This window comes from Cygnus atratus, chromosome 5, assembly GCF_013377495.2.
Source record: "Cygnus atratus isolate AKBS03 ecotype Queensland, Australia chromosome 5, CAtr_DNAZoo_HiC_assembly, whole genome shotgun sequence".
Lineage (NCBI taxonomy): Eukaryota > Metazoa > Chordata > Aves > Anseriformes > Anatidae > Cygnus > Cygnus atratus.
The window spans coordinates 59,184,494-59,206,619 of record NC_066366.1 but is presented as its reverse complement, the minus strand read 5'-3'; the positions used below and the strand labels follow the sequence as shown (position 1 = coordinate 59,206,619).

Here is a 22,126-nt window from a genome sequence, read left to right as displayed (position 1 = left end):
TTGTGCAACTCGAAGCAGCAAAGCTCAGATTAGTTACAACAGTAAAGGGTTTTTTTTGCCTTTCTTTTTTGTATCTGGTGACATCCCCTGTTGAGGTAACTCTGACTTCACTGGGTAATTAACCCTCATTTGTGAAAGACCTTTTCCCCATTAATTTGATCCAGTAAAGAAACGCTCTTTGAAGCTGGAGATTAATCTTCCTATTTAAATTGCTGGGTTTTACTCAGATTAGTTACAGCTTAGTTTTCAACAACAGCTAAAAATAGCAAGCTGTTGTGCTGTACAGTTTAACCATCTATCTATAGTAGTAGCCTTTCTCGTAAGGAAATATATAGTAAGAGGGAGACCTGAGTCTGCCACTTGGACGCCAGCTCTTGGTACTAATATTTTGGCTTTACGTGAGTTTCGCCCATTGTAACACTGGGCAGAGCTCCAGCAGGCGGCACCCAATTCTCTTGCTCTGGGATTAATTTTTAACAGCGGCGCTATGAGCTTGATTTGAGCAGTATTTCAGCAGGTAATTAATAATTCAGTGGCCCCACTTTTGGCCAAAAGTTCTCACTTTTTCTGTCGAAGTCTGCTGTCGAGTGTGCTAAAACCAAACAAAATCTAGAAACTGGCTGAAATATTTTCAAGAACATGGAGCTTTCATGAACAAAATGTAAGAGGAAGGGAGAACTTGGTGAGGTGAGCAGCTCTTTGCATTTTTTTTTTCGTTTTTTACATAAAAGTGCTGTCTGCAGTTTAAAAGGAAGCCGTAGTAAGGCTCTGGCAGCCAGGCAGATGGAAATCAATTACCTCAAGTAATTCTCCCTTGCCTTTCTGTAGTAGAGTGGATTTTTCACAGGTGAAGGGATCTGGAATGAGTAGCTAACAAGGGGAAAAGCAGAAGTAAAAAGGTGAAGCTGTCTAAGGCAGCATAATTACTTGTTTTACCTTTTGTCAGCGGTGAGATCTGTGGTCCAGAAAAAGGACAAAGAATTGGGAATGGTTTTTCACCTCCACCCTTAGTTTTCCTCCAAGAGAGAAGATACTTGAGGCCTGATTTCAGTAAGAAATATTTAATCAGGTTAAAAAAACAGAATATTTTTTCAGTATTGTCCATTCAGTATTCAGTTTGCCTCAGCCTGTCCATTTTGGGCTGCTAGTAGTGACATTTAGAGTACACCTGTACGTTGGGATCCTCAAGCTTCTCAGACCAAGATGCCATTTCTGGAGCAGGAATATCTGCCTTCCGGTTGAGACTGAATGGAAAGAAATCTGCAATAAGAGAGATCATCAGCTATTTTATGCCACCTTTCTGAGGAACACAAGCTAATAGTCACAGTAACTAATTGACTTATTGCATATCAGGGTTTTATTTACTAATATGCCCCTAAGTTAGTTATCAGAAAGCCTCCGTTACTGTTATTTTGATATATTAATGTTTCTCATGACAAAGAAGTGCTGCTTTTGTGACCTAGCAGTCTGATTCTGCCACAAAGGAGGTAACATAATCACATCCTTACCTATTATAAAATGTAGGATTCTGAAAATAAAGCTTTTAACGCTTCCTGCTGTTGGCAGTGCCAAAGGGGTAGAAGACAGGCATGGTGGGGTAGAGACAGATGGGATGTCTTACAGTTTTCCGAAGTTGGAAAAAATTAAGGTAATCGTAGAAGAAATTCTGATGGTTCACTTTGTCTTTAAAACAAGTCTTTAAAAAGCTGCTTTAATATTTCAAGGCATTCATGCTTCTAAGGTCGGTCTTATATACACCAATAGTGTGGTCACTTGGATGCTCGTGCACAAACGAAGCAGGTTTTTTGGCTGTTGCGAGCAGCACGTTATTTATACGTGTATTTAACTGCTTACATTGAACCTGTTCGTTATTGCCCGGGTATTATCAGCCAGTGAATCACTTTCCTCTGTCATTTGTGGTACCTCTCGCAAGACAATGTGCTAATTAAAAAGATTTTTTTTCACAAACTTAGCAATGAGAAATTGGCAATGCTACTGCTTGCCTTTTAAGAAATGAGAAAAAAGTATTTCCTAAACTGTTGGTAGCAAATACAATACAGTATAACAAAGGTTTATCTTCTGTCGTCTTCAACTAGTGATGCTTGGTCTCTTTATGGTAACATTCATGTGCTTTGAATTATAAAAGCAGTGTTTATGGGCGTGTTATTTATTGTACAACTTGCATTGGAATAAATGGAAAAAGGGGGATCCTACAGATCAGTACAGCTGCGTTTTGCATCTCAGTTGTACGTAAGAAGATGGGATGCCTTTGAAAGACACATACATATGTGTGTATATATTAAAAAAAAAAAAAGGAAAGATGCAAAACCATATGGTACTACTTTCCATAGTCCATTTAAAAGTAAAAGCACATTTCAGTGCAGTTATTTTCCACTGATGTGGGCACCTGGAAAAGGGAGGGTTATTGGGATTATGGCTGGGGAGCACAGCTGTGTCCGTGCCTGCTCTTAGCGAGCTGTCACTGACTTGATGCGTGCTGGGGGAGGCGAGCTTAACAGAGGCAGTGCAAGGGGCTGTGCTGGAGGAAGAAGTGGGAAGGGGACTTCTTGAAGCACTTGCAAAGCAGGACACCTCATGCTGTATGGGTAGGCTTGCTTAACTGACCTGTTCGGCAGGCTCCGTAAGGATGAATGACAGCTTTAGCATGTGAGGGATGGGATGGTAAGAGGAAGAACTTGGAGAGTGTAAATGATACTACCCGAGCATCAGACTAGAAATAACTTAAACTGTGGTATTTCGGGTGGACTTCAGGGGTTAAGGACCAGGACGAGAGAGGTTTTGGAGGCTGGAGAGGCAGAGTCGAAGTGTGAGACAAGGACTGCAAGAACCGTTTTGAGTTTGTAGATGTCTGTTTGAAGAACTGATTCCTTCTGCTGGAAGATTTTGTGGTTTTGAATCTAATTCTGTCAGAGCCCGATTGCTGCAGAGCTGTATATACAGAATTACATTTAAATTTATAAATTGAGGTTTTAAATTATTCAACTTCAATAACTGGTTAATTGGCTCCTGGGCAGCTTAGACAGCTTCAAATTGAACTCAAGAGAATTTTGTAGTTTTCATATTAACCCCAAACTTTGTTTATATAGGATTAGTTCTGAGCGCAGGAAAGAAAAATCGAGAGACGCAGCTCGATGCCGAAGAAGCAAGGAGTCAGAAGTATTCTACGAACTTGCTCATCAGCTGCCTCTTCCGCACACGGTGAGCGCCCACCTTGACAAGGCCTCCATCATGAGGTTGACCATCAGCTACTTGCGCATGAGGAAGCTGCTGGATGCTGGTAAGCAGATAAATTGTCAACAGGATCTGGAAAAGGGGCTGGAGATATGTTGAGGAAGGAGGTATTTCTAAAACCTATCAGCAGTTGAAAAATAATTCATCCTTCATATGGAAAGGTAGAAAACCTTTCAGCAAAAAGATGGCACAAGAAAATATGGCCACTGTTTAATTTAATGGACTTTGTTCCTTTCTGTTCTGACCCTTCTCCCAGAGTTAACTTCTTTCATTTAACCCCCCCCCCCCCTTTTTTTTTTTTTTACCCTAGGGAATTAAGTGCTTTACTAAACTGTAGAAGGTTGGTGTAGGGCTGACGTAGCTCGCTGTATGTGCTTCTCTTTAGTGTAAATTGGAAGGAATTTTTGTGATTCGTATTCTACTGAAAGTGAAGTTAACTGAGGGTACATCTGCCACTGATGCTGTACTAGTTACTTGTACTCATCTATGCCTACCTACACCATATGGAGGAGTAGTTTTGTTAGACGTACTCTGAAATGTCTCCTAGGAAGCCCCTGAGAAAATTTTGTAAGGTCTTCTTGAGGCAAATGGTAGTATTTTTGCTGACTAGACTTTCCTTAAGGTGGAAGGTTTTTTGGTGCATGTATCAAAGCACAGATGTTAAATGTCACTTTGATTTTCTCTGACCCATGGTAGACCTTGAATTTAATTGATCACTTATTTAAGTAAATTATACTACTTTTGAACAGTCCTGCAAGATTGGTTCCTTGCAGACTGGTGCCAGAAGTCATTCCTGATAGTAAGCGAAGAATGATTGATGCTTACTTTAATATAAACGTGTGGGTCCTTATAGGTGAGCTGGAGACAGAAGCCAAAATGGAGAAGGAACTGAACTGTTTCTACTTGAAAGCTCTTGATGGATTTGTCATGGTTCTCTCTGAAGATGGGGACATGATTTACATGTCTGAAAATGTGAACAAGTGTATGGGACTCACTCAGGTGAAATATTGACATTTCCTAAGACTGCTCCAATTCTGTAAAAGTTGTTACGCTTCTGTGTGTATAAAGTTAGACACCTGTATACCTCTTACTTTTGCAGTTCGAGTTGACAGGGCACAGTGTATTTGATTTCACTCATCCATGTGACCATGAAGAGCTGAGAGAAATGCTTACGCACAGAAATGGTGAGAATGAAAAAACAATCTATTTAATTTACTTATGGATAGTTCCTATTGGCATTAGTACAGTTGGATATCTGCCAGGTAAAGGAATTGAGAGAACAAACTAGTACGCTTTGCTGCGTAGATCTCAAAGTAAGTCATTTTCAGAGATACTAAAAACAGAAATAGGAAGAATGTTTTGGAAATATTCTAATTGAGGATACGTAAGACTTTATTAGTACACTTTTAAGGTTAAAAAAAAAAAAACAACAAAAACTTGAACAGAATTACTGAGGGTTGAAAGAATTAGCATGCCTACAGGACTGAATGAATTTAGGGGTAGGTTGAGTGAGAATGATCTTAAGTGATTGCTACAGAAGTGTATGGAGAAGTGAAGTTGGTACGTTTGTCTTGGTCTCAGCTTGTCTTTTCAAGACAACTTAAAAGCAAATGGTTTCTTCCAGAAATCTGTGGTGGTACATTTAGTATGCAGAGATGATGGTATATTTAGGAAACAGAAAAACTAATTGGGTAGTGGTCTTAGGGATATCAGATGCTCTTTGCTTTGATAAGAATTAAAAAGAACACTTGGAAAGCCCCCAAAAGCAACTGTTAGTTCTGGGCTTCGGGATTTATGCTTCACCGCACCTTTTAATTGGTGCATGAAATTGGTATCTTTTCACAGATTTCAGACTTTTCCTTTCTCCATGGAAGGGAATAGAACACCATATTCACATATGCTCTACACTTTGGGATTTAACAAATGCCCATGAATTACTGCCTTTAAGTCTTCTAAAGGTTTGTTAATGACTCTAAAGACTTGGCAACGTGCATGTCTCCAAACAAATCTGCTGTACTCAGTTGTTATAAATCTAAAATTGGACCTCTCTAATTCCTGTTCCATCAAACAAGAGGGTTATATAGTCTTTGAATCTAGATGGTCATAAATTACCACGTCATTAGGACTGACCTCTGCTTTCTTGTATCGCTGTAATTGTATTTAATTCAGTGGAAGCGACCAGATACAGTATCATTGTGTTAAGGGCCCTGACTTTGACTTTGTAAGCATTTTCTAAACTTCTCTGCCCCTAATGCTGAAGTGTACTTTTAAGGCTAAATTAGACATTTCCCTCTTGGAATACACTGATGTATTTGGAGGGGGAAAAAGTCACTAAAGCAGTGCAAAAGCTGGTGTAGTTGCAGAAGCATGTTCTTAACATAGTGTGAGTGAGTTTCATGCAAACCAACTCTCGCATGTCTAAATTGACCAGACTGGCATATGATGTCTGGAAAACATTATTACTAAATCTGTTTCGCAAATGAAGTTGGCAGACAAAAGTCTAAATTACAGTAATAATAGTACATTTTTATATTTATTATTATTCCCAGGTTGCAGCTACTGCACCTCTTACATCAGTGGAATTATTGCGATTTGAGTATTAAACACTCCTCTTTGGGATTGTGCAGGTGCAAATGAAAACAGCTGTGATTGGCAGAAACTGAACAGCATTCTGATTTTAGAAGATTGCTTTTTTACTTTCAAAGCTGGTGACTTTAAAAATAAGTCTGATTCAGCACTGGACATTGAGAAAGTTGCTCCCTCTTTTACAGCTGCTGCTCAAAGCAGAGCCTTAAGCATCAGGACTTTGTGCCAAAACATTGCATGATTTTCAGTTATGAACCTCTAGATTGGTTTAGCTCTTTTAAAAACATACTGAATGAAATAAGGCTGTTTCTCTGAACTCTGCATTATTATTATTTTTTCCCCCTTTACTGAGGGTGTTATGATGTGGCATAGAGTAGGCTTGTCTCCATTAGTCTTTGCATCTGCTGGAAGCGGTAGATAAAGCAGCGTAGTGGCTTTACTGTTTTCTGATGCATTTTATCAAGCTGGTAGTGCAAACCACCACGAAGAACTTCATCGCAACTGCTGCCTGTGGAGGATGGGCAAACTATTATAGAAGCTTGTATCAGAAGTAAGCTTACGTGTTCTGAACTTCCACACTGCCACGATTTGGGCCTCACCCTTTAGTAGCCCTCTGCAAGCTCACTGTTTTCCACTGCTCTTTTTCCTAGGTGCTTTGTTGCCTCCGTCCATGCACAGCGAGCTGCTTGCAGCTCTCCTGATAGCATCAGTTTGTGTTTTCTGTGCCCAAAATAGGCTTTGCTTTTTTGAGTAGCCTAGCTAGTAATTGACTTTGAAAGGTTCTCCTCTATAAAGGCAAAAACTTAATTTAGAGCCTGCTGCTAGCAAGTAAGACTGAAAAACTAGTACCACGGATATTAATTTCTATCAGGTTGTCTTGACTTCTTTCAAGAATGCTAATAAGTGTGTTTAAAAACTTGGTCCCTGTTTACTCTTAAGAGCATAAATGTCTGTGGAAAAACTCGGATGCATTTAAACATTAATTAACGCTTAATTCTGAATTAAAAAAACTTAAAATACTGCAGTCCTGAAGAGGAATGGGCCCAAAACATATGTGGACCTCCCTGCAGTGAATTACTGATCTGTTTTAATGCAAACCAGCTTAAAGTACTTCTCATTCTGTATATGCTTCTCTTGTCCCCTATTGCAACTTTAAAATATATTAAATTCTCAGTCTCTCCCTGCCTTTTTCCTGAAATCTGGCAGTGTGGAGTTGGCTACAAATATGAGACTGATCTTAAAACATTGAAAGTTCATTTTTTTTTGCCTACCTCACAGCAAAACTCATTCTGAAAAGCTTTATTAATCAAAAGTGCTTCTAGTTTTATTAGCCTTTTTCCACAGTTCTATAACACGGGTTTTTGAGTTGTGGGTTTTTTTAGTTTTTTGAATACGTTCGGAAGATGCTCCAAGAGTTTAAGAATTGGTTTACTATTTACTTTTGCTAGGTCCTGTGAAAAAGGGCAAAGAACAAAACACGGAGCGCAGCTTTTTTCTCAGAATGAAGTGTACACTGACTAGCAGGGGAAGAACAGTGAATATAAAGTCTGCTACGTGGAAGGTAATGAATACAAAGGAATACTTGCATAGGTTGGCAGCTTCCTTTTCTGATGTCATAACTTGCATAACTTGCTGTATTTCAACATTTTCCCTTCATGTAACTTGAGCTGGAGTTTCAGTAAGTACTTAACTAATCTGATGATTGTGCTTCAATATGCTGAATTTTAATGCTGAGTGCATCGGGATGTAACTGAAACAATGTTTTAAAATTAGTTTTTCAAAAGCCTTTAAATTAATTCTCCATTTTAAATTAGAGGTTGTTCACTTATTAGAAATTACAATTACTAAACGTTTGTGTAAAGCCTCCTCCTCTGAGAAAATATACTTGACACCACTTACACTGATACCTGATTCCTTTTGATTTGGCATTGTAAATATGACATTGAGGTCTCTCGGAAGGACTTGTATGTTGTTCTTTCTGAAGTTGCTGGCTATCCCTTTTGTAGTAATCAGAATAAAAAGAGTCCAGTCTGGTAACTCTGAAATGAATGCATTTTCTCCTGTGGAAAAAATGTAACCTTTTACTGTATGAAGTGGCATTACAGCTCAAAATATTCTTTTTAACTTGATCAGACAACTTGTTTCTTGTTCCTCTTTGCTGCTGTATGTAAACAATTTCTACTTCAGTATGTCTTTTTTTAAAAAAAAAAAAAACAGAAGGGGGGGGGGACAGAAAATGCAAAGCTGCTCATCTTTTGAAGAACACACTTGATTTCTCCTAACATCTAAAATGGAGGCTGCTACTATTACCATAGCTTTCAAGTTGACATAGCAGGATGCCTTTTGCTGAAGTAATTGCTTACCAGTGCAATTAATGTAACTTTAAAAGAACAACAACAGACAGAAAAGCAGAAACTTCTAGCATTGCTTCTGCAAACACCAGAGAGGAAGGAGTTGGCAGCCAGCGTACTGACGGCAGCCTGCGCAGCATGAGGAAGAGACCTGGCTGTATTTTAACAATCAGACGGAAAGGACTGCTGGGTTCCTGCTGTTGATAACACAGCGTAGAGAGGTGGGGAGGGGAGAACTCCCTCTGGGTGCCAAGGGAAATGCAGTCTGTGTGGTCTGACAGAAAACAACCTGGTCTCTTTTTAAATGTAACTGTCCCACAGGTACTGCACTGCACTGGGCACATCCGTGTGTACGACACATGCAGTAATCAAACTCACTGTGGCTACAAGAAGCCTCCCATGACGTGCTTGGTGTTGATATGTGAACCTATTCCTCACCCATCCAACATTGAAGTCCCACTGGACAGTAAAACGTTCCTCAGTCGTCACAGTCTCGATATGAAATTTTCCTATTGTGATGAAAGGTAATCTATATTTTGTGTGTAATAGCTGTGCTCGTTTGAAGGATTTGAAGGGGTTGTACATGTGTTGGCTGATGTAGGACTTGGGGAGTGAGACTATGTAAAAGCATAACCTGATTTTTCTGTAAAATGGAGTTGTTGGTGGGATGCTTTGGGTTTTACTAACTGATCAGGATGTCTTATGTAAAAGCCCAATTCTTAACTTTAAAGAAGGTGTAGAGTTATAACTTGAGAATAATTCCACTGCCTGTTCAAACTGGCCTTTAGTATTGTGGCAACAATTAAATTGAAATGAGAACTCTTCTGGACACTGAAAAAGATGGGAAGGATTTTAAGATCCTTGTAGATGACCGAAAAGAGTGCATGTATAGATAGTACTTGTCAAGCACATTTCCTTGCAACACCTTCCCCACCCTTTCCTCAGGAGATCAGCGTCTGGTTGCTCCAGTCAAGGAAAAAAAAAAAAAAGCTCTGTACTTTTAATGCAATAACATCTACCATTGAAATTGAAATTTTGTATTCTGTTGGAAATCACAGATGCAGTCTAATACATACTGCTCTTACTATTCTCTGGAAACTTCAGCTTGACCAATTTGAAAAACAGAAGTGAAAGAAATCATTGGCCTAAGGTTTTTTCAGTTGGGTGTTATTTGTTACTGCTTGCTAAGACTTCCCTTTCATTTATACCAGAAATTAATTTCTTAATTAGTTGCTGTAGTTAGATACAAAGGTATGTTAGTGCAGGTTATTTTCTGACCTCTGCAATACCTTCACCTTCCTTGGATTTGTGGTATCACATAGAAAGGTACTTATTTGGTCACATTGTGTGCGTAAAATAGGGCAAAGAAAAGGGCCAAATAAATTCTTTCTTCTAGTTAGCACTGCCCTCTAGGGGCTGAAGAAAATACTGTTTCCTTTGTTGACAGTGGGAAGAATAAATCTGATTGCTAATTTGTCCTAGCAGCATGGTTAAAACTGTTAAAGCATATCTTTATAATTTTATTATGTTCTCATATTTGTGTAAGCTGTATATTCTCATTCACAAGTAGCTTGTCTATCTTTAAGCAAAAAAAAAAAAAGACTAGAGAGCAGGGATTTACTTGATCCTGTCTATCACGGGACATGAATAATACATATTCAGTGAGAAGTGAAATCCTATGCCTGCTGAAACTTCTCTTTTAAATAAGCATTAAAAAAAAAAGCACTTCAAAATGAACTCACACTAAACCACCATTGCTGCTAATGTATATGGGAGAGATTCTTAAGAACTCTGTAGATCTGCAAGCATCCATGTGCTCTACTATTTCCACTGCTCAGTGTCTGCTTCTACTTAGCAACTTCTCCCTTGTCTTAAAGAATTACAGAGTTGATGGGATATGAGCCAGAGGAACTCCTGGGTCGTTCCATCTATGAGTACTACCATGCGCTGGATTCTGATCATCTGACCAAAACACACCATGACAGTAAGTGAAAAGATACAGCACCGGGGGAAAACAACAAAATAACAAGGGTTTTCTTTTAACTGTGGATATGAATCTGCAGAGAATACTTACCTTGAAAACTGACTTCTTTTTCCTGCCTGTGGTTAAAGCCGATGTCCTTTTTTTTTTTTTTAGTGTTCACGAAAGGGCAGGTGACAACAGGACAGTACAGAATGCTTGCTAAACAAGGTGGCTACGTCTGGGTCGAAACTCAAGCAACTGTTATATACAACACTAAGAATTCTCAGCCACAGTGCATAGTATGTGTGAACTATGTGTTGAGGTAAGTTGAGTGGACATTGCCATTTTTGACACAATTTCTTTGAAGGCTTACATTCTGATGGCCCTGCTTTTTTCTCCCCTGTTCAATGTGCTGTGATGTTGCTATTTTCCTTGCCAATTAGATTTTTACTTAAAACACTGCTAGTCAAAGGATTAGCAATTGTATTTAAAAACAAATAAATACAAAAGCCACTTCTTTGATCTAGTGATGCCAGTTGGAAGATCTCTACAGGCAAATGAGTACAGGACCAATCTCTTCTGCGTTTTATCATGATGGAAACATCTGAGAATTTATGTGCATTCTATACATTTATTTAATCTTTGTACACAGTCTGGAGCAATTTATTTCACTAATCATTCTTAGAGATGCAGTCAGAGCAGCAATAATGGTATCTCAATCCTATTTATCTTCCTTAGGATTCCTTTAACTGAAACCTTCATCTTAAAGCAGACTTGTTAACTATTTTTCTGCAACTGTAGAGTAGTCCTAAGTTTTTCAAAATTTTAGTAAACGTACTACTGTCAGTCTATCAACATGTGGTACATTTGTTTAAAACAAAAGTTTTTTATGGAAATCTGTAACTTTGTTTTTCTTTTTTGATGCTTTCTGAAAAGTATGTCTATTTACTTGTTACCTTTTTATGGCACCAGAATTAGTGGTTGCTTTGTATATTGCATTTGAGGAAATATTTTTTTGTTAGCTTCTAATCACTTGCAACTTACAAACCATTAAGGCTGAATTTTAGCTGTGCATTAGTTGTTTTTTAATAATCATCTTCCTTTCTGTCTGGCAGTGGTATTGTTCAGAAGGACTTGATTTTTTCCCTTGGACAAACCGAGTGTATGCTGAAACCAGTGGAGTCTCCAGATATGAAAATGACCAAAATATTCAGCAAAGATGACCTGGATGATACGAACAACCTTTTTGAGAAACTTAAACAGGAACCAGATGCTTTAACTGTGCTGGCTCCAGCTGCTGGAGACACAATTATCTCTCTAGATTTCAGCAGCAATGGTGGGTGTGTGTTTAAATTGGAGAGCATGCTAGTTAGTAAAGCTAGTGTTTTACAGTAAACTTCAGAAAAGAACCTCTGAGTATCACTGCCTAGTGATATTTCAGTCACTATTGAAATTTAATGAGGTCCGTAGACACGCTCAGTATTGTTACTTAGGTTGATGGTCTCTTTTAATTTTTATAGAGTCTGATGAACAACAATGTGATGAAGTTCCTTTGTATAACGATGTAATGCTCCCCTCATCCAGTGAGAAATTGCAGAATATAAATATGGCAATGTCCCCACTGCCTGCCTCTGAAACTACAAAGCCACTTCGTAGCAATGCTGATCCTGCACTCAATAGAGAAGTTGTATCAAAGCTGGAGCCAAACACAGAGACACTCGAACTTTCTTTTACCATGCCTCAGGTGCAAGAGCAGCCAACCAGCCCTTCTGATGCAAGTACCAGCCAAAGTTCACCTGAGGTTAGTTGCGTAATTTGGATATGCTGTCACTAACATGTATGTGCTGTGCTGGGGCTTGTAGAGCAAATCTAGTTAAAGATGCAGCCAAGGCATGAATTTTAAAATTATTTCTAGGTTGTGACTTAGTTAAGCTCATACCATGCTCTGAGGAAACAGATAAATTTTCATAGGCAGAATTACATCTTCATGGAAGTGAGTCTTGCAAATGCATGCAGTAGTACATGTGACAGAAAGAAGAAAAGCTTGGGATTGGTCTTCCTAGAAAGGATGAGTCAGAGTTGACTCCTGCAAACAGCAAATTAGTTGCAATAATTTACTTGCAAAGGCTACTTCTGGGTTCCAACTAATCATGTGCTTCCCAAATGGGGTGAATTTAAATGTATACAGATAAAAGTAAATGTTTTCCTTTCCCATTTTAGTTTTGTGCAACTACAGGTTGGAATTAGTTTTTACATTCATACACTTTTAAGGCCATCTGTAGATACAACATAAAATAATGACAGAAACTTAAAACTGCATTCAAAATGTTTTCACAGCCCAGTAGTCCAAATGACTATTGCTTTGATGTGGATAATGATATGGCTAATGAATTCAAACTGGAATTAGTGGAGAAACTCTTTGCAATAGATACAGAAGCAAAAAATCCATTCTCTACTCAGGTAATGTACATTATCTTGAAATCTGTATCATCTTAATACTTATTCTCAATGTGCTTCTCATTTTCTTAGAATGCTTTCAGGGACCTCATTTTTTGTTTATGGAACATGTTATTAAAATAAATTCTAAATAATTATTCTAAGGATTTGGTAAAAAGAAGAGACTTAAAGGAGCCATGAAGTCAGAGCTGAGATGTTCTGACCTATTTGTAAGTTTTACCTCTTTCGTTTTCCAGGAAACAGATTTAGACTTGGAGATGTTGGCTCCTTACATCCCAATGGATGATGACTTCCAGCTACGCTCCTTTGATCAGCTATCTCCACTGGAAAGCAGTTCTTCCGGCTCCCAAAACGCAGCCACTATTACCATATTTCAGCAGACTCAGACACCATCGACTACTGCTGATGAAATAAAACCAGTGGCAGAACGTGTGGATGATGTGAAGACGCTAATTGTTCCTTCATCTCCTGTCCACATCATCAGTGACACGAGTAGTGCCCCAGCGTCACCTTACAGTGGGAACAGGAGTCGAACTGCGTCTCCAATCAGAACAGGAAAAGGAACATTGGATCAGACAGAAAAATCTTGTCCAGGAACACCCAGTTTGCTAACAGTCACTGTGAATAAAAGGTATTTTAAAAATGAAGCTCACTTTCAAGGAGTTCAAGAAATTAGATACAAAGTGCTTTTAAATACTGCACCTGGTGTGTGTTGTATTCAGTGTTCTACTTCAAAGTAGATATTGATATGTTGAAATCCGGACACTTCATACTGTATTTTTTGATATGCTAATCTTCCCTAAAGTTAATTTCTCAGCAGCTTTTCTGCAGTAGCTCTTACATAAACATCTCTTGTAATAAGCAGCTACTATATGCCAACTGTGTTCATAAGTTTATTCTGCTTTTTTATCTGGCATGCAACCATTTAAAAAGAATGCAGTAGGCAATTTAGAGGTAGTTATACCCACACAATATTTCTGATATTTTTTTGTCCACTTCTTAAGAGGTAAGAGGCATCTACAGTCTCTGTGCTACATGTATTACTTTTAAAAGTAGCTATAATTCATAATGACAGATGATGGCATACGTAGCACATTTTTATGATAGAAAACTCTACAAAATCAGAATGTCAGACCTTTGATACACAGAACCTTTATCTGTACATAGAAATACTCACTTTCCTCACCCTTCCCTCCCTCCTTCCTGTAGAAAATGAATTGCTGAACTTTTATGCTTTGTTTTTTTTTCCTACAGACTTATTTTTTTTGCTAAAACTCATTCTGAGCTTCACAGCAAGATTAAATGCTAACAATTTCTATGCTCATAGACAATAATTGTTGAAATGAGTCAGTTACAAAAGAAAAGTAGTATAGTTCATAAATTCAGTTTTGTCATATTGTATATAAGTGTCCACAAAAAAAAATGGCTTGAGGATAGTAGAAACGTCTTAACAGCCTGAATCAATTTTTCTTAGATCTACTGCAATGGATGAAGAACTAAATCCAAAGATGCTAGCTTTGCATAATGCTCAGAGAAAACGAAAAATGGAACATGATGGTTCACTTTTTCAGGCAGTTGGAATTGTGAGTTTTGTTTTACCATTTTAAAATATTCACTTTTAACCTTGCAATTTCTGAATCGAGGCTTCAGTGCAGACTCGTGAGTTTAGCTGTTGGTATGCAATGGACTCTTGGGATCAGAGATGATTGTTTGGGCATGAAATTCCCTCGTATGTGCAGATACTGTTTTTTAGTTCTCTTACTGTCAGTTGTTTCAGAAGTGCCCTCTGTACCCAAGCACATTTCTAGATTAGGTAGAAGATGCTCATTTGTGAACATATATGCAAGGAGGCATGCTTCATCAGTAGAATATGCACAAATGTAAGGCAAAATTGTCATTTACTCTGTCATTTGTTTCTGGTTTCAAACTCAGTTTTCATATTTGTGAGTTCTGGACAGTGTTCTTACGCTTCTTCCTATCATTTCTCCATTGAGTCTGAGGTTGCTTTCTTCTTTTTAATTTGGTCAGATAACAATACCATCTGATCTATAAGGGAATAAATAGAATTTTTACAATCTGGCAAACTTACATTACTACCACTTTCATTTCATGCACTCTCTCTCTAGTTTTAGCATGTGATAGCAAGTACCTCATCATAGTCTAAGCTATTCAAAAATAAACTTTTTAGGTATTCTTAGACTTCTGTCACTTAACTGGGGCTATTAAGCTTGTTGCCTTCTGTAAGGGTATTTTATCTCTAAGATCTTTGACACTTACTGTCATTTCTTAGTATTTTGAGACCTTGGGCTTTGCGATGTACTGCATCTCTCCTCTTGCTTTCATTGCAAATTCCCACTTCTCTCAAGTTTTTAAGTGGTTAGATCTTAGTTCCTCTACTGCCTTGTAGCCTTTGAGATTCTTTCTTCCTCTAGTGATCCATCTCCTAAATGTAGTCATCCATCATGTCTTACAGTGCAGGGTTGTTTTTCCTCTGAATTATGAACTATTCCTGAGTTAGCATTCTGATTTGGGAATGCGACAAGTCACTGTGTATTGCCTTACCATTGGCCTCTTCTGTGAGAGCTGAGAAAGTATTCATACATCCATTTTTTCTATGAGCCTAGCAGACTTTATTAAAAAGCAAGCAACATACTGATGCCATTGTCCTTATTTGTTAAATGCTTTGCAATTTTCATGCATGTTGTTCTGTTGCTGCCAGTGGCTCTTTAAGAATTCACAGCTCTGCTAAAAATTTTATTGCTTCTCATTGCCTTTTTCTCATGCAGTGGTGCTATGGCTGTGATACAGTGTTGCTGATAGATATTTTAAAATAGCAGAACACAAGCAGTTTTATATTGGCTACTATAATGGACATACACTATTGTATTTAGTGCCTTTTTAATGCTTATAGGTTCAAATTTCATCCTCTGCTAAACCCTTTTTTTTCCTGTATGTGACAAAACTGTTGTATTTTGAAGGTTTCTGCACAGTCAGAAGCTGATTTTTTTTCCATGTAGCTGGGTCTTACAGACATTACTACAGTCAAGTACTTTTGTCATCTGGCTTCTTTCTCCAAAATGGATTTGAGTTTATGAACTAGGCCTTACACATGCATAAGACAAAAATTAGATTAAATCCAGGCTTGTATTACATGATGAACTGGGATTGTGCAAAAACTTGCCATGACTTCCAGGAATGAAAATAAGCAAAGACAATACTACTTTAGTTTGTTTTTAGAAAACAGGAGAACTAGACAAGGGCAAAATGTGTTATAATAAGATTATGAAATAATGATCCAAATCATTAAAGGGGAAAAATGTGAGTTACATCTGTCTTGATATGGAGGGCTGTATTGCATTCACAGTTTAAAAAAATAAACCAGGAACAATGTAGGTGACTTACCTTACTATGAAATGCAGCTTCTGAGTTGTTTAACTTCTATTATACAACTGTCTTTTTGACTTGCATGTGTGTTTTATAACCTGAAATCATGTCCTTTGCTATTTTGAATGTTCAGGATAATGGCAGCATTCTGAAATACTTTTTCTTCTTTTGCAAGTCACTACTACTAACAAGACTCAGCTTTGCTGATTCAGCCACTGTTGCTAGCAAACTTGTTACTAAAATGGGCTTCTCCTTCCATCCCATCTTCTGTTTCAGTGGTGGCTTTTTCTTACTTGTGCTAGTTACATGGAGCTCTTAAAACCTTTCTGATCTCCATACCTGGTATGCTGCTGCCAAAAGACTTATGTTAAGGTGCTGTATCTGCAATAGAAAGGCTTGGGACTGCATTCCCCTCAAAACTTGGATCAGATGGGTTGGTGGCAATAACTGGAGTGCAAGCAGAATTTACATCTTAAATTTAGATAAAATCAACCAGCCACTGTTCCTGAATCTCCTGTCCACGCTGTTAATTCCAGTGCAGAAAACCATTAGCAACTTCAGTGAAAACCTGATGCTTACTCACCCAAGAGCAGTGGTAATTAAATGGGTGTGGGTGTGTGTACAAGTCCACGCTAATAGCGAGCATGGTAGCTGGTGATAACCAGGATTTAGTAATTGTTTTGTGTAAGGGAGATCTTGAAATCTGATCCTGTTTTCTTCTAAATAATCTTCAAGGCCAGTGTACTTTGGAAACACATTTTCCCTAAGTTCTGAATGAAGTCCCCTTTAAATTGTAATGATGCCTACATTGGTAATCAGTGGCAGGAACTGCTGGTTTGGAAAAGGGATGTGGAAGGCTAGAAGGATACAGCATTCAATAAAGAAGTTTTGTTTTACTTCTTTCTAGGGGTCTTTATTCCAGCAGACAGGTGACCGTGGAGGAAATGCAGCGCTTGCTTGGAAACGTGTAAAGGCATGCAAAACAACTGGTCATAATGGAGTGGAGCAAAAGACAATCATTCTACTATCAACTGGTTAGTATCTTTTTTAAAATATGTAGAGGATGGGGGGGCTGCGTGGAAGAGAACAGTGACAAGAACATTACCAAACTTGTCTCGTTTATGAACAGTTTTGGAGGAAAGTGAATAAAGCGCACTTTTTTCCTTCCCCTTCCTCTGTAGACATAGCAAGTAAACTTCTAGGGCAGTCGATGGATGAAAGTGGACTACCCCAACTCACAAGTTATGATTGTGAAGTAAATGCTCCCATACAAGGCAACAGAAACCTGCTACAGGGGGAAGAACTGCTCAGAGCTCTGGATCAAGTTAACTGAGCTTTCACAATACTTGTTCCTTTTTTGGACACTGGTGAATCATCACCTAAAGCAGTCTATTTATATTTTCTATATCTGATTTTAGAAGCCTGGCTACAGTACTGCACTAATTCAGTTAGTTCAGTTTTGATCCCCTTTCTACTTATTTTGACAGTCTTTTTAATACGTTCTTTATGTAACAGTAACTCAAACTATAGTGCATTTTTATAATTCTTTGGTACATACACTTTTAAGTCCATTACATTTAAAACACACTTGCAATAGCAGCTTAGAAATATGCACCTGATTTTAAAAAATATATTTATTTTTGGCTGGGGAGTTGGTCACCAAAATTTATCGTTAGTAAAATGTCAACACAGGAACAACTGGCAATACTTCCATCCTGCTCTTCATAGGTAGCTGGAAGACTTGTGCTCTCTTACTGTTTATGTTCAAGCGAGTTTTTTATTTTAATAATTTTTATAAGAAACAACAATGCTTTGCAGCAGTGCATTGTAGCCACAATCGCACAATATATTTTCTTAAAAAATACCAGCAGTTCCTCATGCAATATATTCTGTGTTTATAAAAACTAGTTTTTAAGAAGAATCTTTTGTTTGCCTATGAAATCATGTTTAAACCTGGATTATGTCATTATTTTAGTCATGTTGTAATATAAATTGTTCTTAAATGCTGTCTTACGCTTTTGACTTAAATGAGTGTGTTTAGTCAAAGGGAAAGGTTTTTATCTGGGAAGGGCTAGCAGCATTTTATTTGGGTACATTCTCAATTTAGAGAGAGAGTTTGATGTTCTTAAAGTAGTCACTTTGCCAGCTTAAAAAAAAAAATTCCCTGCCTGTAGTTGTTGAAGTTAATGCTAATATTGTGTATGATCTTAAATTTAAATGTTCAGCTTACCCTGTGTGGTATAGGTGATATTTCAAGCAGATTGTAAAACATCTTGCATTGTTAGCAGAGTTTTATCTAGTACATCATTGAGTTGCTCAATATTTTGATGTTTTGGTTTCACGCACCTTGTTGCTATTAACATCCATATGTTTTCATGTAGATTTCAGTAACTTGAATATATTTAGAAGCCTTTTTATTTAGAAATATATAGTTGTCACAAACATCTTATTTTCCTATATGTACTGTACAAAAACTTCATTCACTCATTCTTTTGCTCCTTGTGGTTGGATCTAACACTAACTGTATTGTTTTCTTACATCAATAAACTATATGTGGACCAGGCCCCCTTGGGGAGTGTGTTATCTGAGAAAAATGAGATAATTTATATTTTTGTTAGTGGTTATCGTTCATCCGTGTCCCCTTTTTAACTTAGAGTTCATTGGAAATCACTGCTTCCTTGCTTTGATCATAACATCTCCACCTTAATTATTTGAGCCTATTCAGTACTAAAGTCTCCTAGACAGTGTTGTACTACTGCCGGCCAAAGACGTTAAATTTTTTAATGTTATCACACCAGTTAGCAAACTTGAAAGTGCAAAGACAGCATGTGTGTTATTTCAGAGTGGAAGGATTCTTCCTCGTGAACAGCTTAAAGGCTTGTCTCTGGAAGCATTATCAAGGTAACACTGGAAAGCAGGAAATGTAAAATTCACAAGTGATCAACTGAAGATGATTTGTTTTAAATCGCAAAACTGCGTGATGAAAAATGAAGCTGGTACTCTATGATAAAGGTTGTTCTAGTTTCTTGTGCTGTTGACTTGGTAACTTTGACTAGGTGACTTATGTCACTGTCATAAAACATGATACTACTGATACAACCTTGTAATGTGTAAATAGGGTCAAGATATTCTGTACATTCATACATACGTAACTATTTTAAGAAGCATATCTCAATGTAAGAAATCAAATGTGGAGTGTCACAAAATTTGTTGTTTTTATTTTGGAAACTGGTTTCACTGAACTCGTCTAGAGTATTTTGAAATCGATATAACTGTGCATAAGCTTAACCTGTCTTTTAAAAATCACTGTTACAGTTTCACTGAAGCAAAAGAACTTTTCAAACTGACACAGCTGGGCTAATGAAACTACATGGAGACTACTAGCTACTGACTTAGAGAAAGGTAAAGCACTGGTAGCAGAATATGGTTGCATACTTCTTAGTTTGAGTAGAAGTTGCATAGAGAGAGGAAAGCATGTAGGTACACTAAGCTAGAGCTCAAGATCTGTGCAGAGAGAACAATTTGAATATACGCACCTAATACTCAGTATTAAAGATTTGTAATAAAGCTTTCGTACGCAAAGCTTACAAAGCTCTTTGGATAAAAGCAGTAGAACTACTGCGTGTGTGTGCTGTGTGAGGCCTTGAGGACATCACGCTTCCCCTAGCATTGCTTTCTCTAGCAGCAGTAGAAGTTGTAATAGCAAAGTTAGGCAGCAGCTGGCAGGGGCAACCCCTATCCTTAGCTCTGCGTGGGCTGGCAGGATGTGAGATAGGAGAGTCTTGTAGACGTGAGAAGTACAAGTGGGTTCTCCTTTTCCTACTTCTCTGGCAAGCTTTAACCCGTCTTTTCATCTCCCCCTAGAAATGTTATGTTGTCCTATTTGAAGTAGTTCTGTTACTTACTCCTTATTTTGGAGTTCTTCTTTAATGTACTTAAAGAGGGTAGCGAGTTATCAGAGAGAAAAATCCATATTACGAGGAGGAGGAAAATTTAAGTGACCCTCATGATCTATGGTTATGAGCCAGCAGGAATCATTTCTGTTCTTAATGACAGCAGCCAGGGACTTAAATGAGCACCGTCTCATCTAATAATCTTCCCCACTCACATACATTTCCTATTATACATACAACTGAGGCATAGCATTTTGTTTACGGTGCTTTGTAAAAGTGAGTGAAATAGGTAATCCTAGGAGTAACTGAAGTGTAGTACCCGTAGTGGTTTGCACTTTGGAGGATTAAAAAGAAAAAGCCTCAAGCTGAGAACTAGCTTGTAAAGTTACACATAGATGTAACAAATGTTCCCCTTCTTCCCCTAACTCCCTCATTCATTATTAGGGCTTCCCCTGTGGAAGCTCTAGCTTCCAGGATACGGCTAAATTAATTTTATGACTAAGAGTGATGTGCTGTAGTTACTGAGAACAGGTACTCAGCTCGTAGAAATGCTGAAGAAAGCATGGAAAAGTAACAGTAACTGCTCTGGCCTAGTCTAAGCTTTGCTATAAAAACTGCTGCAAGTTTACAAAATCGGGAAGTAGAGTTTTTAGCTGCTTTATTTTTTTTTCCTTAGTATCAGACTATATAGTCTTAGATTCTACCCCTTCTTTGGAGGAAGAATACATTTCTTTCTAGAGGTTTTCTTAGCAATTTTGAGTAAGTTCTTTGCTGACTTGCTACTTAGAGCACTTCTTCTTCACCAGTAATAAAGAAGAAACTGCAGCTGGATGTAGTATTTGCTTTTGCATATGAAACATGGTAAATTATCACTTCCCCATAAGCTGAGCATAACAAAGATAGCTTTCAGTAGGTTATTGTGACTGCAGCAGTAGTCACACCGTGCCTTCCTCATGGCATATCAATTATTTTTTGCATATGGATTCTAACTGATGTCTTTGTCAAGGACACTGATGGCTTTGTTAAAAGCTCTACAGGCCTTTTTTGACCAGATGACTTACGATGATGACATTCAGTCCTTTACCTGAAAGTAGTCATACTTAACTACAGCTGTAGCTCCCAAGAAGTCACTATTACACCTGAGCTGCTGGACAGCAGATGTTGTACTCCATAAGGGTAGCCTGGAGTCCAAAGTGCACACTTTTAACCACACCTTCCACCCATGTAGTAAGATAGCTTGGACTGTATATTGATCTTGGAAAACGAAATTAAAGCAATTTACTATTATCAGTTTCCATTCCTGTGTACGCACAAAGTAACTATGTACGCAAGTAATTATGAATTACTTTAAAGTCACAGACTGAGGCCAGAAAGAACAAATAAAGCTGTACATGCTTGCAATGAACTAAAGCTATAGGAATCAAATATCTAATTATTACAGGTTAAACCAGTGCATATTTAATAGCATTTTAAAATTATTTAATTAAATAGTTTTTTAAACAGCTAAACAAGGCTAGCTGAAGGCAGAAGTGTGGGCTGTTCACTACAATCTGCTGTCAGGCTTTGTCCCTTGTCACAGTGCTGAATGACTCATTTCCTTTGACGACCCTGGGAGCCAGGAGCACCCTGGTGCTGTGCAGCAGGCACTAGAGGCTATGCCTGAGGTCAGTTGTCTATTCCCCCCCCATCCCCTTTGATTAGCTGCTACTGAACAGCGCGCACATCTCACCCAGATGGCACTGCACTCATGCAGATTATTCAAACTGCAATTACCCAGCATGAAAACAAACATTTCACAGGCCAGGAGTACTCTGTAGGAAGGCCAGTATTTTCATAGGAACTCAAGAGTTGAGTATCCAGCTTTCATTAAAAGTACTGTTAGTGATCAGACACTTGACTCCCTGGAAAGCTCCAGTTTGGAGAATTGTGATTTTGATCCAAATTCTAAAAATGCATTGTCATTTTTCCTTCTGCTTCCCTGCTTACCTTGAGCAAGGCTTGCCAAGTTACCAAAAGGTTAAGAGTTTGCTACTGGATTTATACAGTATGGTAGATTTTGTGAATAATTGCAGTATTCTCTCATGAAAAAGTGGTATATTTTAATGAAATTCTTTTCTGGAACCAAGTACAACCTATTGCAATTGATATTTCTCTTGAAACATTTTGACATACTTGTGATTGTATTTCTTTTTGATTGTGTAACAGTATAAAATTCAATAAAAGAGAGGGTTTGTTTCTAA

At 38.0% G+C, this 22,126-nt stretch overlaps 1 protein-coding gene across 2 annotated transcripts in view; it reads left to right on the top strand.

Annotated features, from left to right (window-relative positions):
* The window catches only part of HIF1A (hypoxia inducible factor 1 subunit alpha), a 33,483-nt gene extending 11,357 nt beyond the window's left edge, over nt 1–22,126 (top strand). For both annotated transcript variants that reach the window (XM_035551108.1, XM_035551109.1), the window contains exons 2-15: nt 3,108–3,298; nt 4,106–4,251; nt 4,352–4,436; nt 7,287–7,399; nt 8,511–8,713; nt 10,067–10,173; nt 10,327–10,474; nt 11,268–11,488; nt 11,673–11,953; nt 12,490–12,612; nt 12,846–13,240; nt 14,084–14,192; nt 16,901–17,027; nt 17,175–22,126. In XM_035551108.1, coding sequence (XP_035407001.1) covers nt 3,108–3,298; nt 4,106–4,251; nt 4,352–4,436; nt 7,287–7,399; nt 8,511–8,713; nt 10,067–10,173; nt 10,327–10,474; nt 11,268–11,488; nt 11,673–11,953; nt 12,490–12,612; nt 12,846–13,240; nt 14,084–14,192; nt 16,901–17,027; nt 17,175–17,326 — 2,401 coding nt within the window. In that variant the 3' untranslated portion in view covers nt 17,327–22,126. The remainder of the gene's footprint in view (nt 1–3,107; nt 3,299–4,105; nt 4,252–4,351; nt 4,437–7,286; nt 7,400–8,510; nt 8,714–10,066; nt 10,174–10,326; nt 10,475–11,267; nt 11,489–11,672; nt 11,954–12,489; nt 12,613–12,845; nt 13,241–14,083; nt 14,193–16,900; nt 17,028–17,174) is intronic.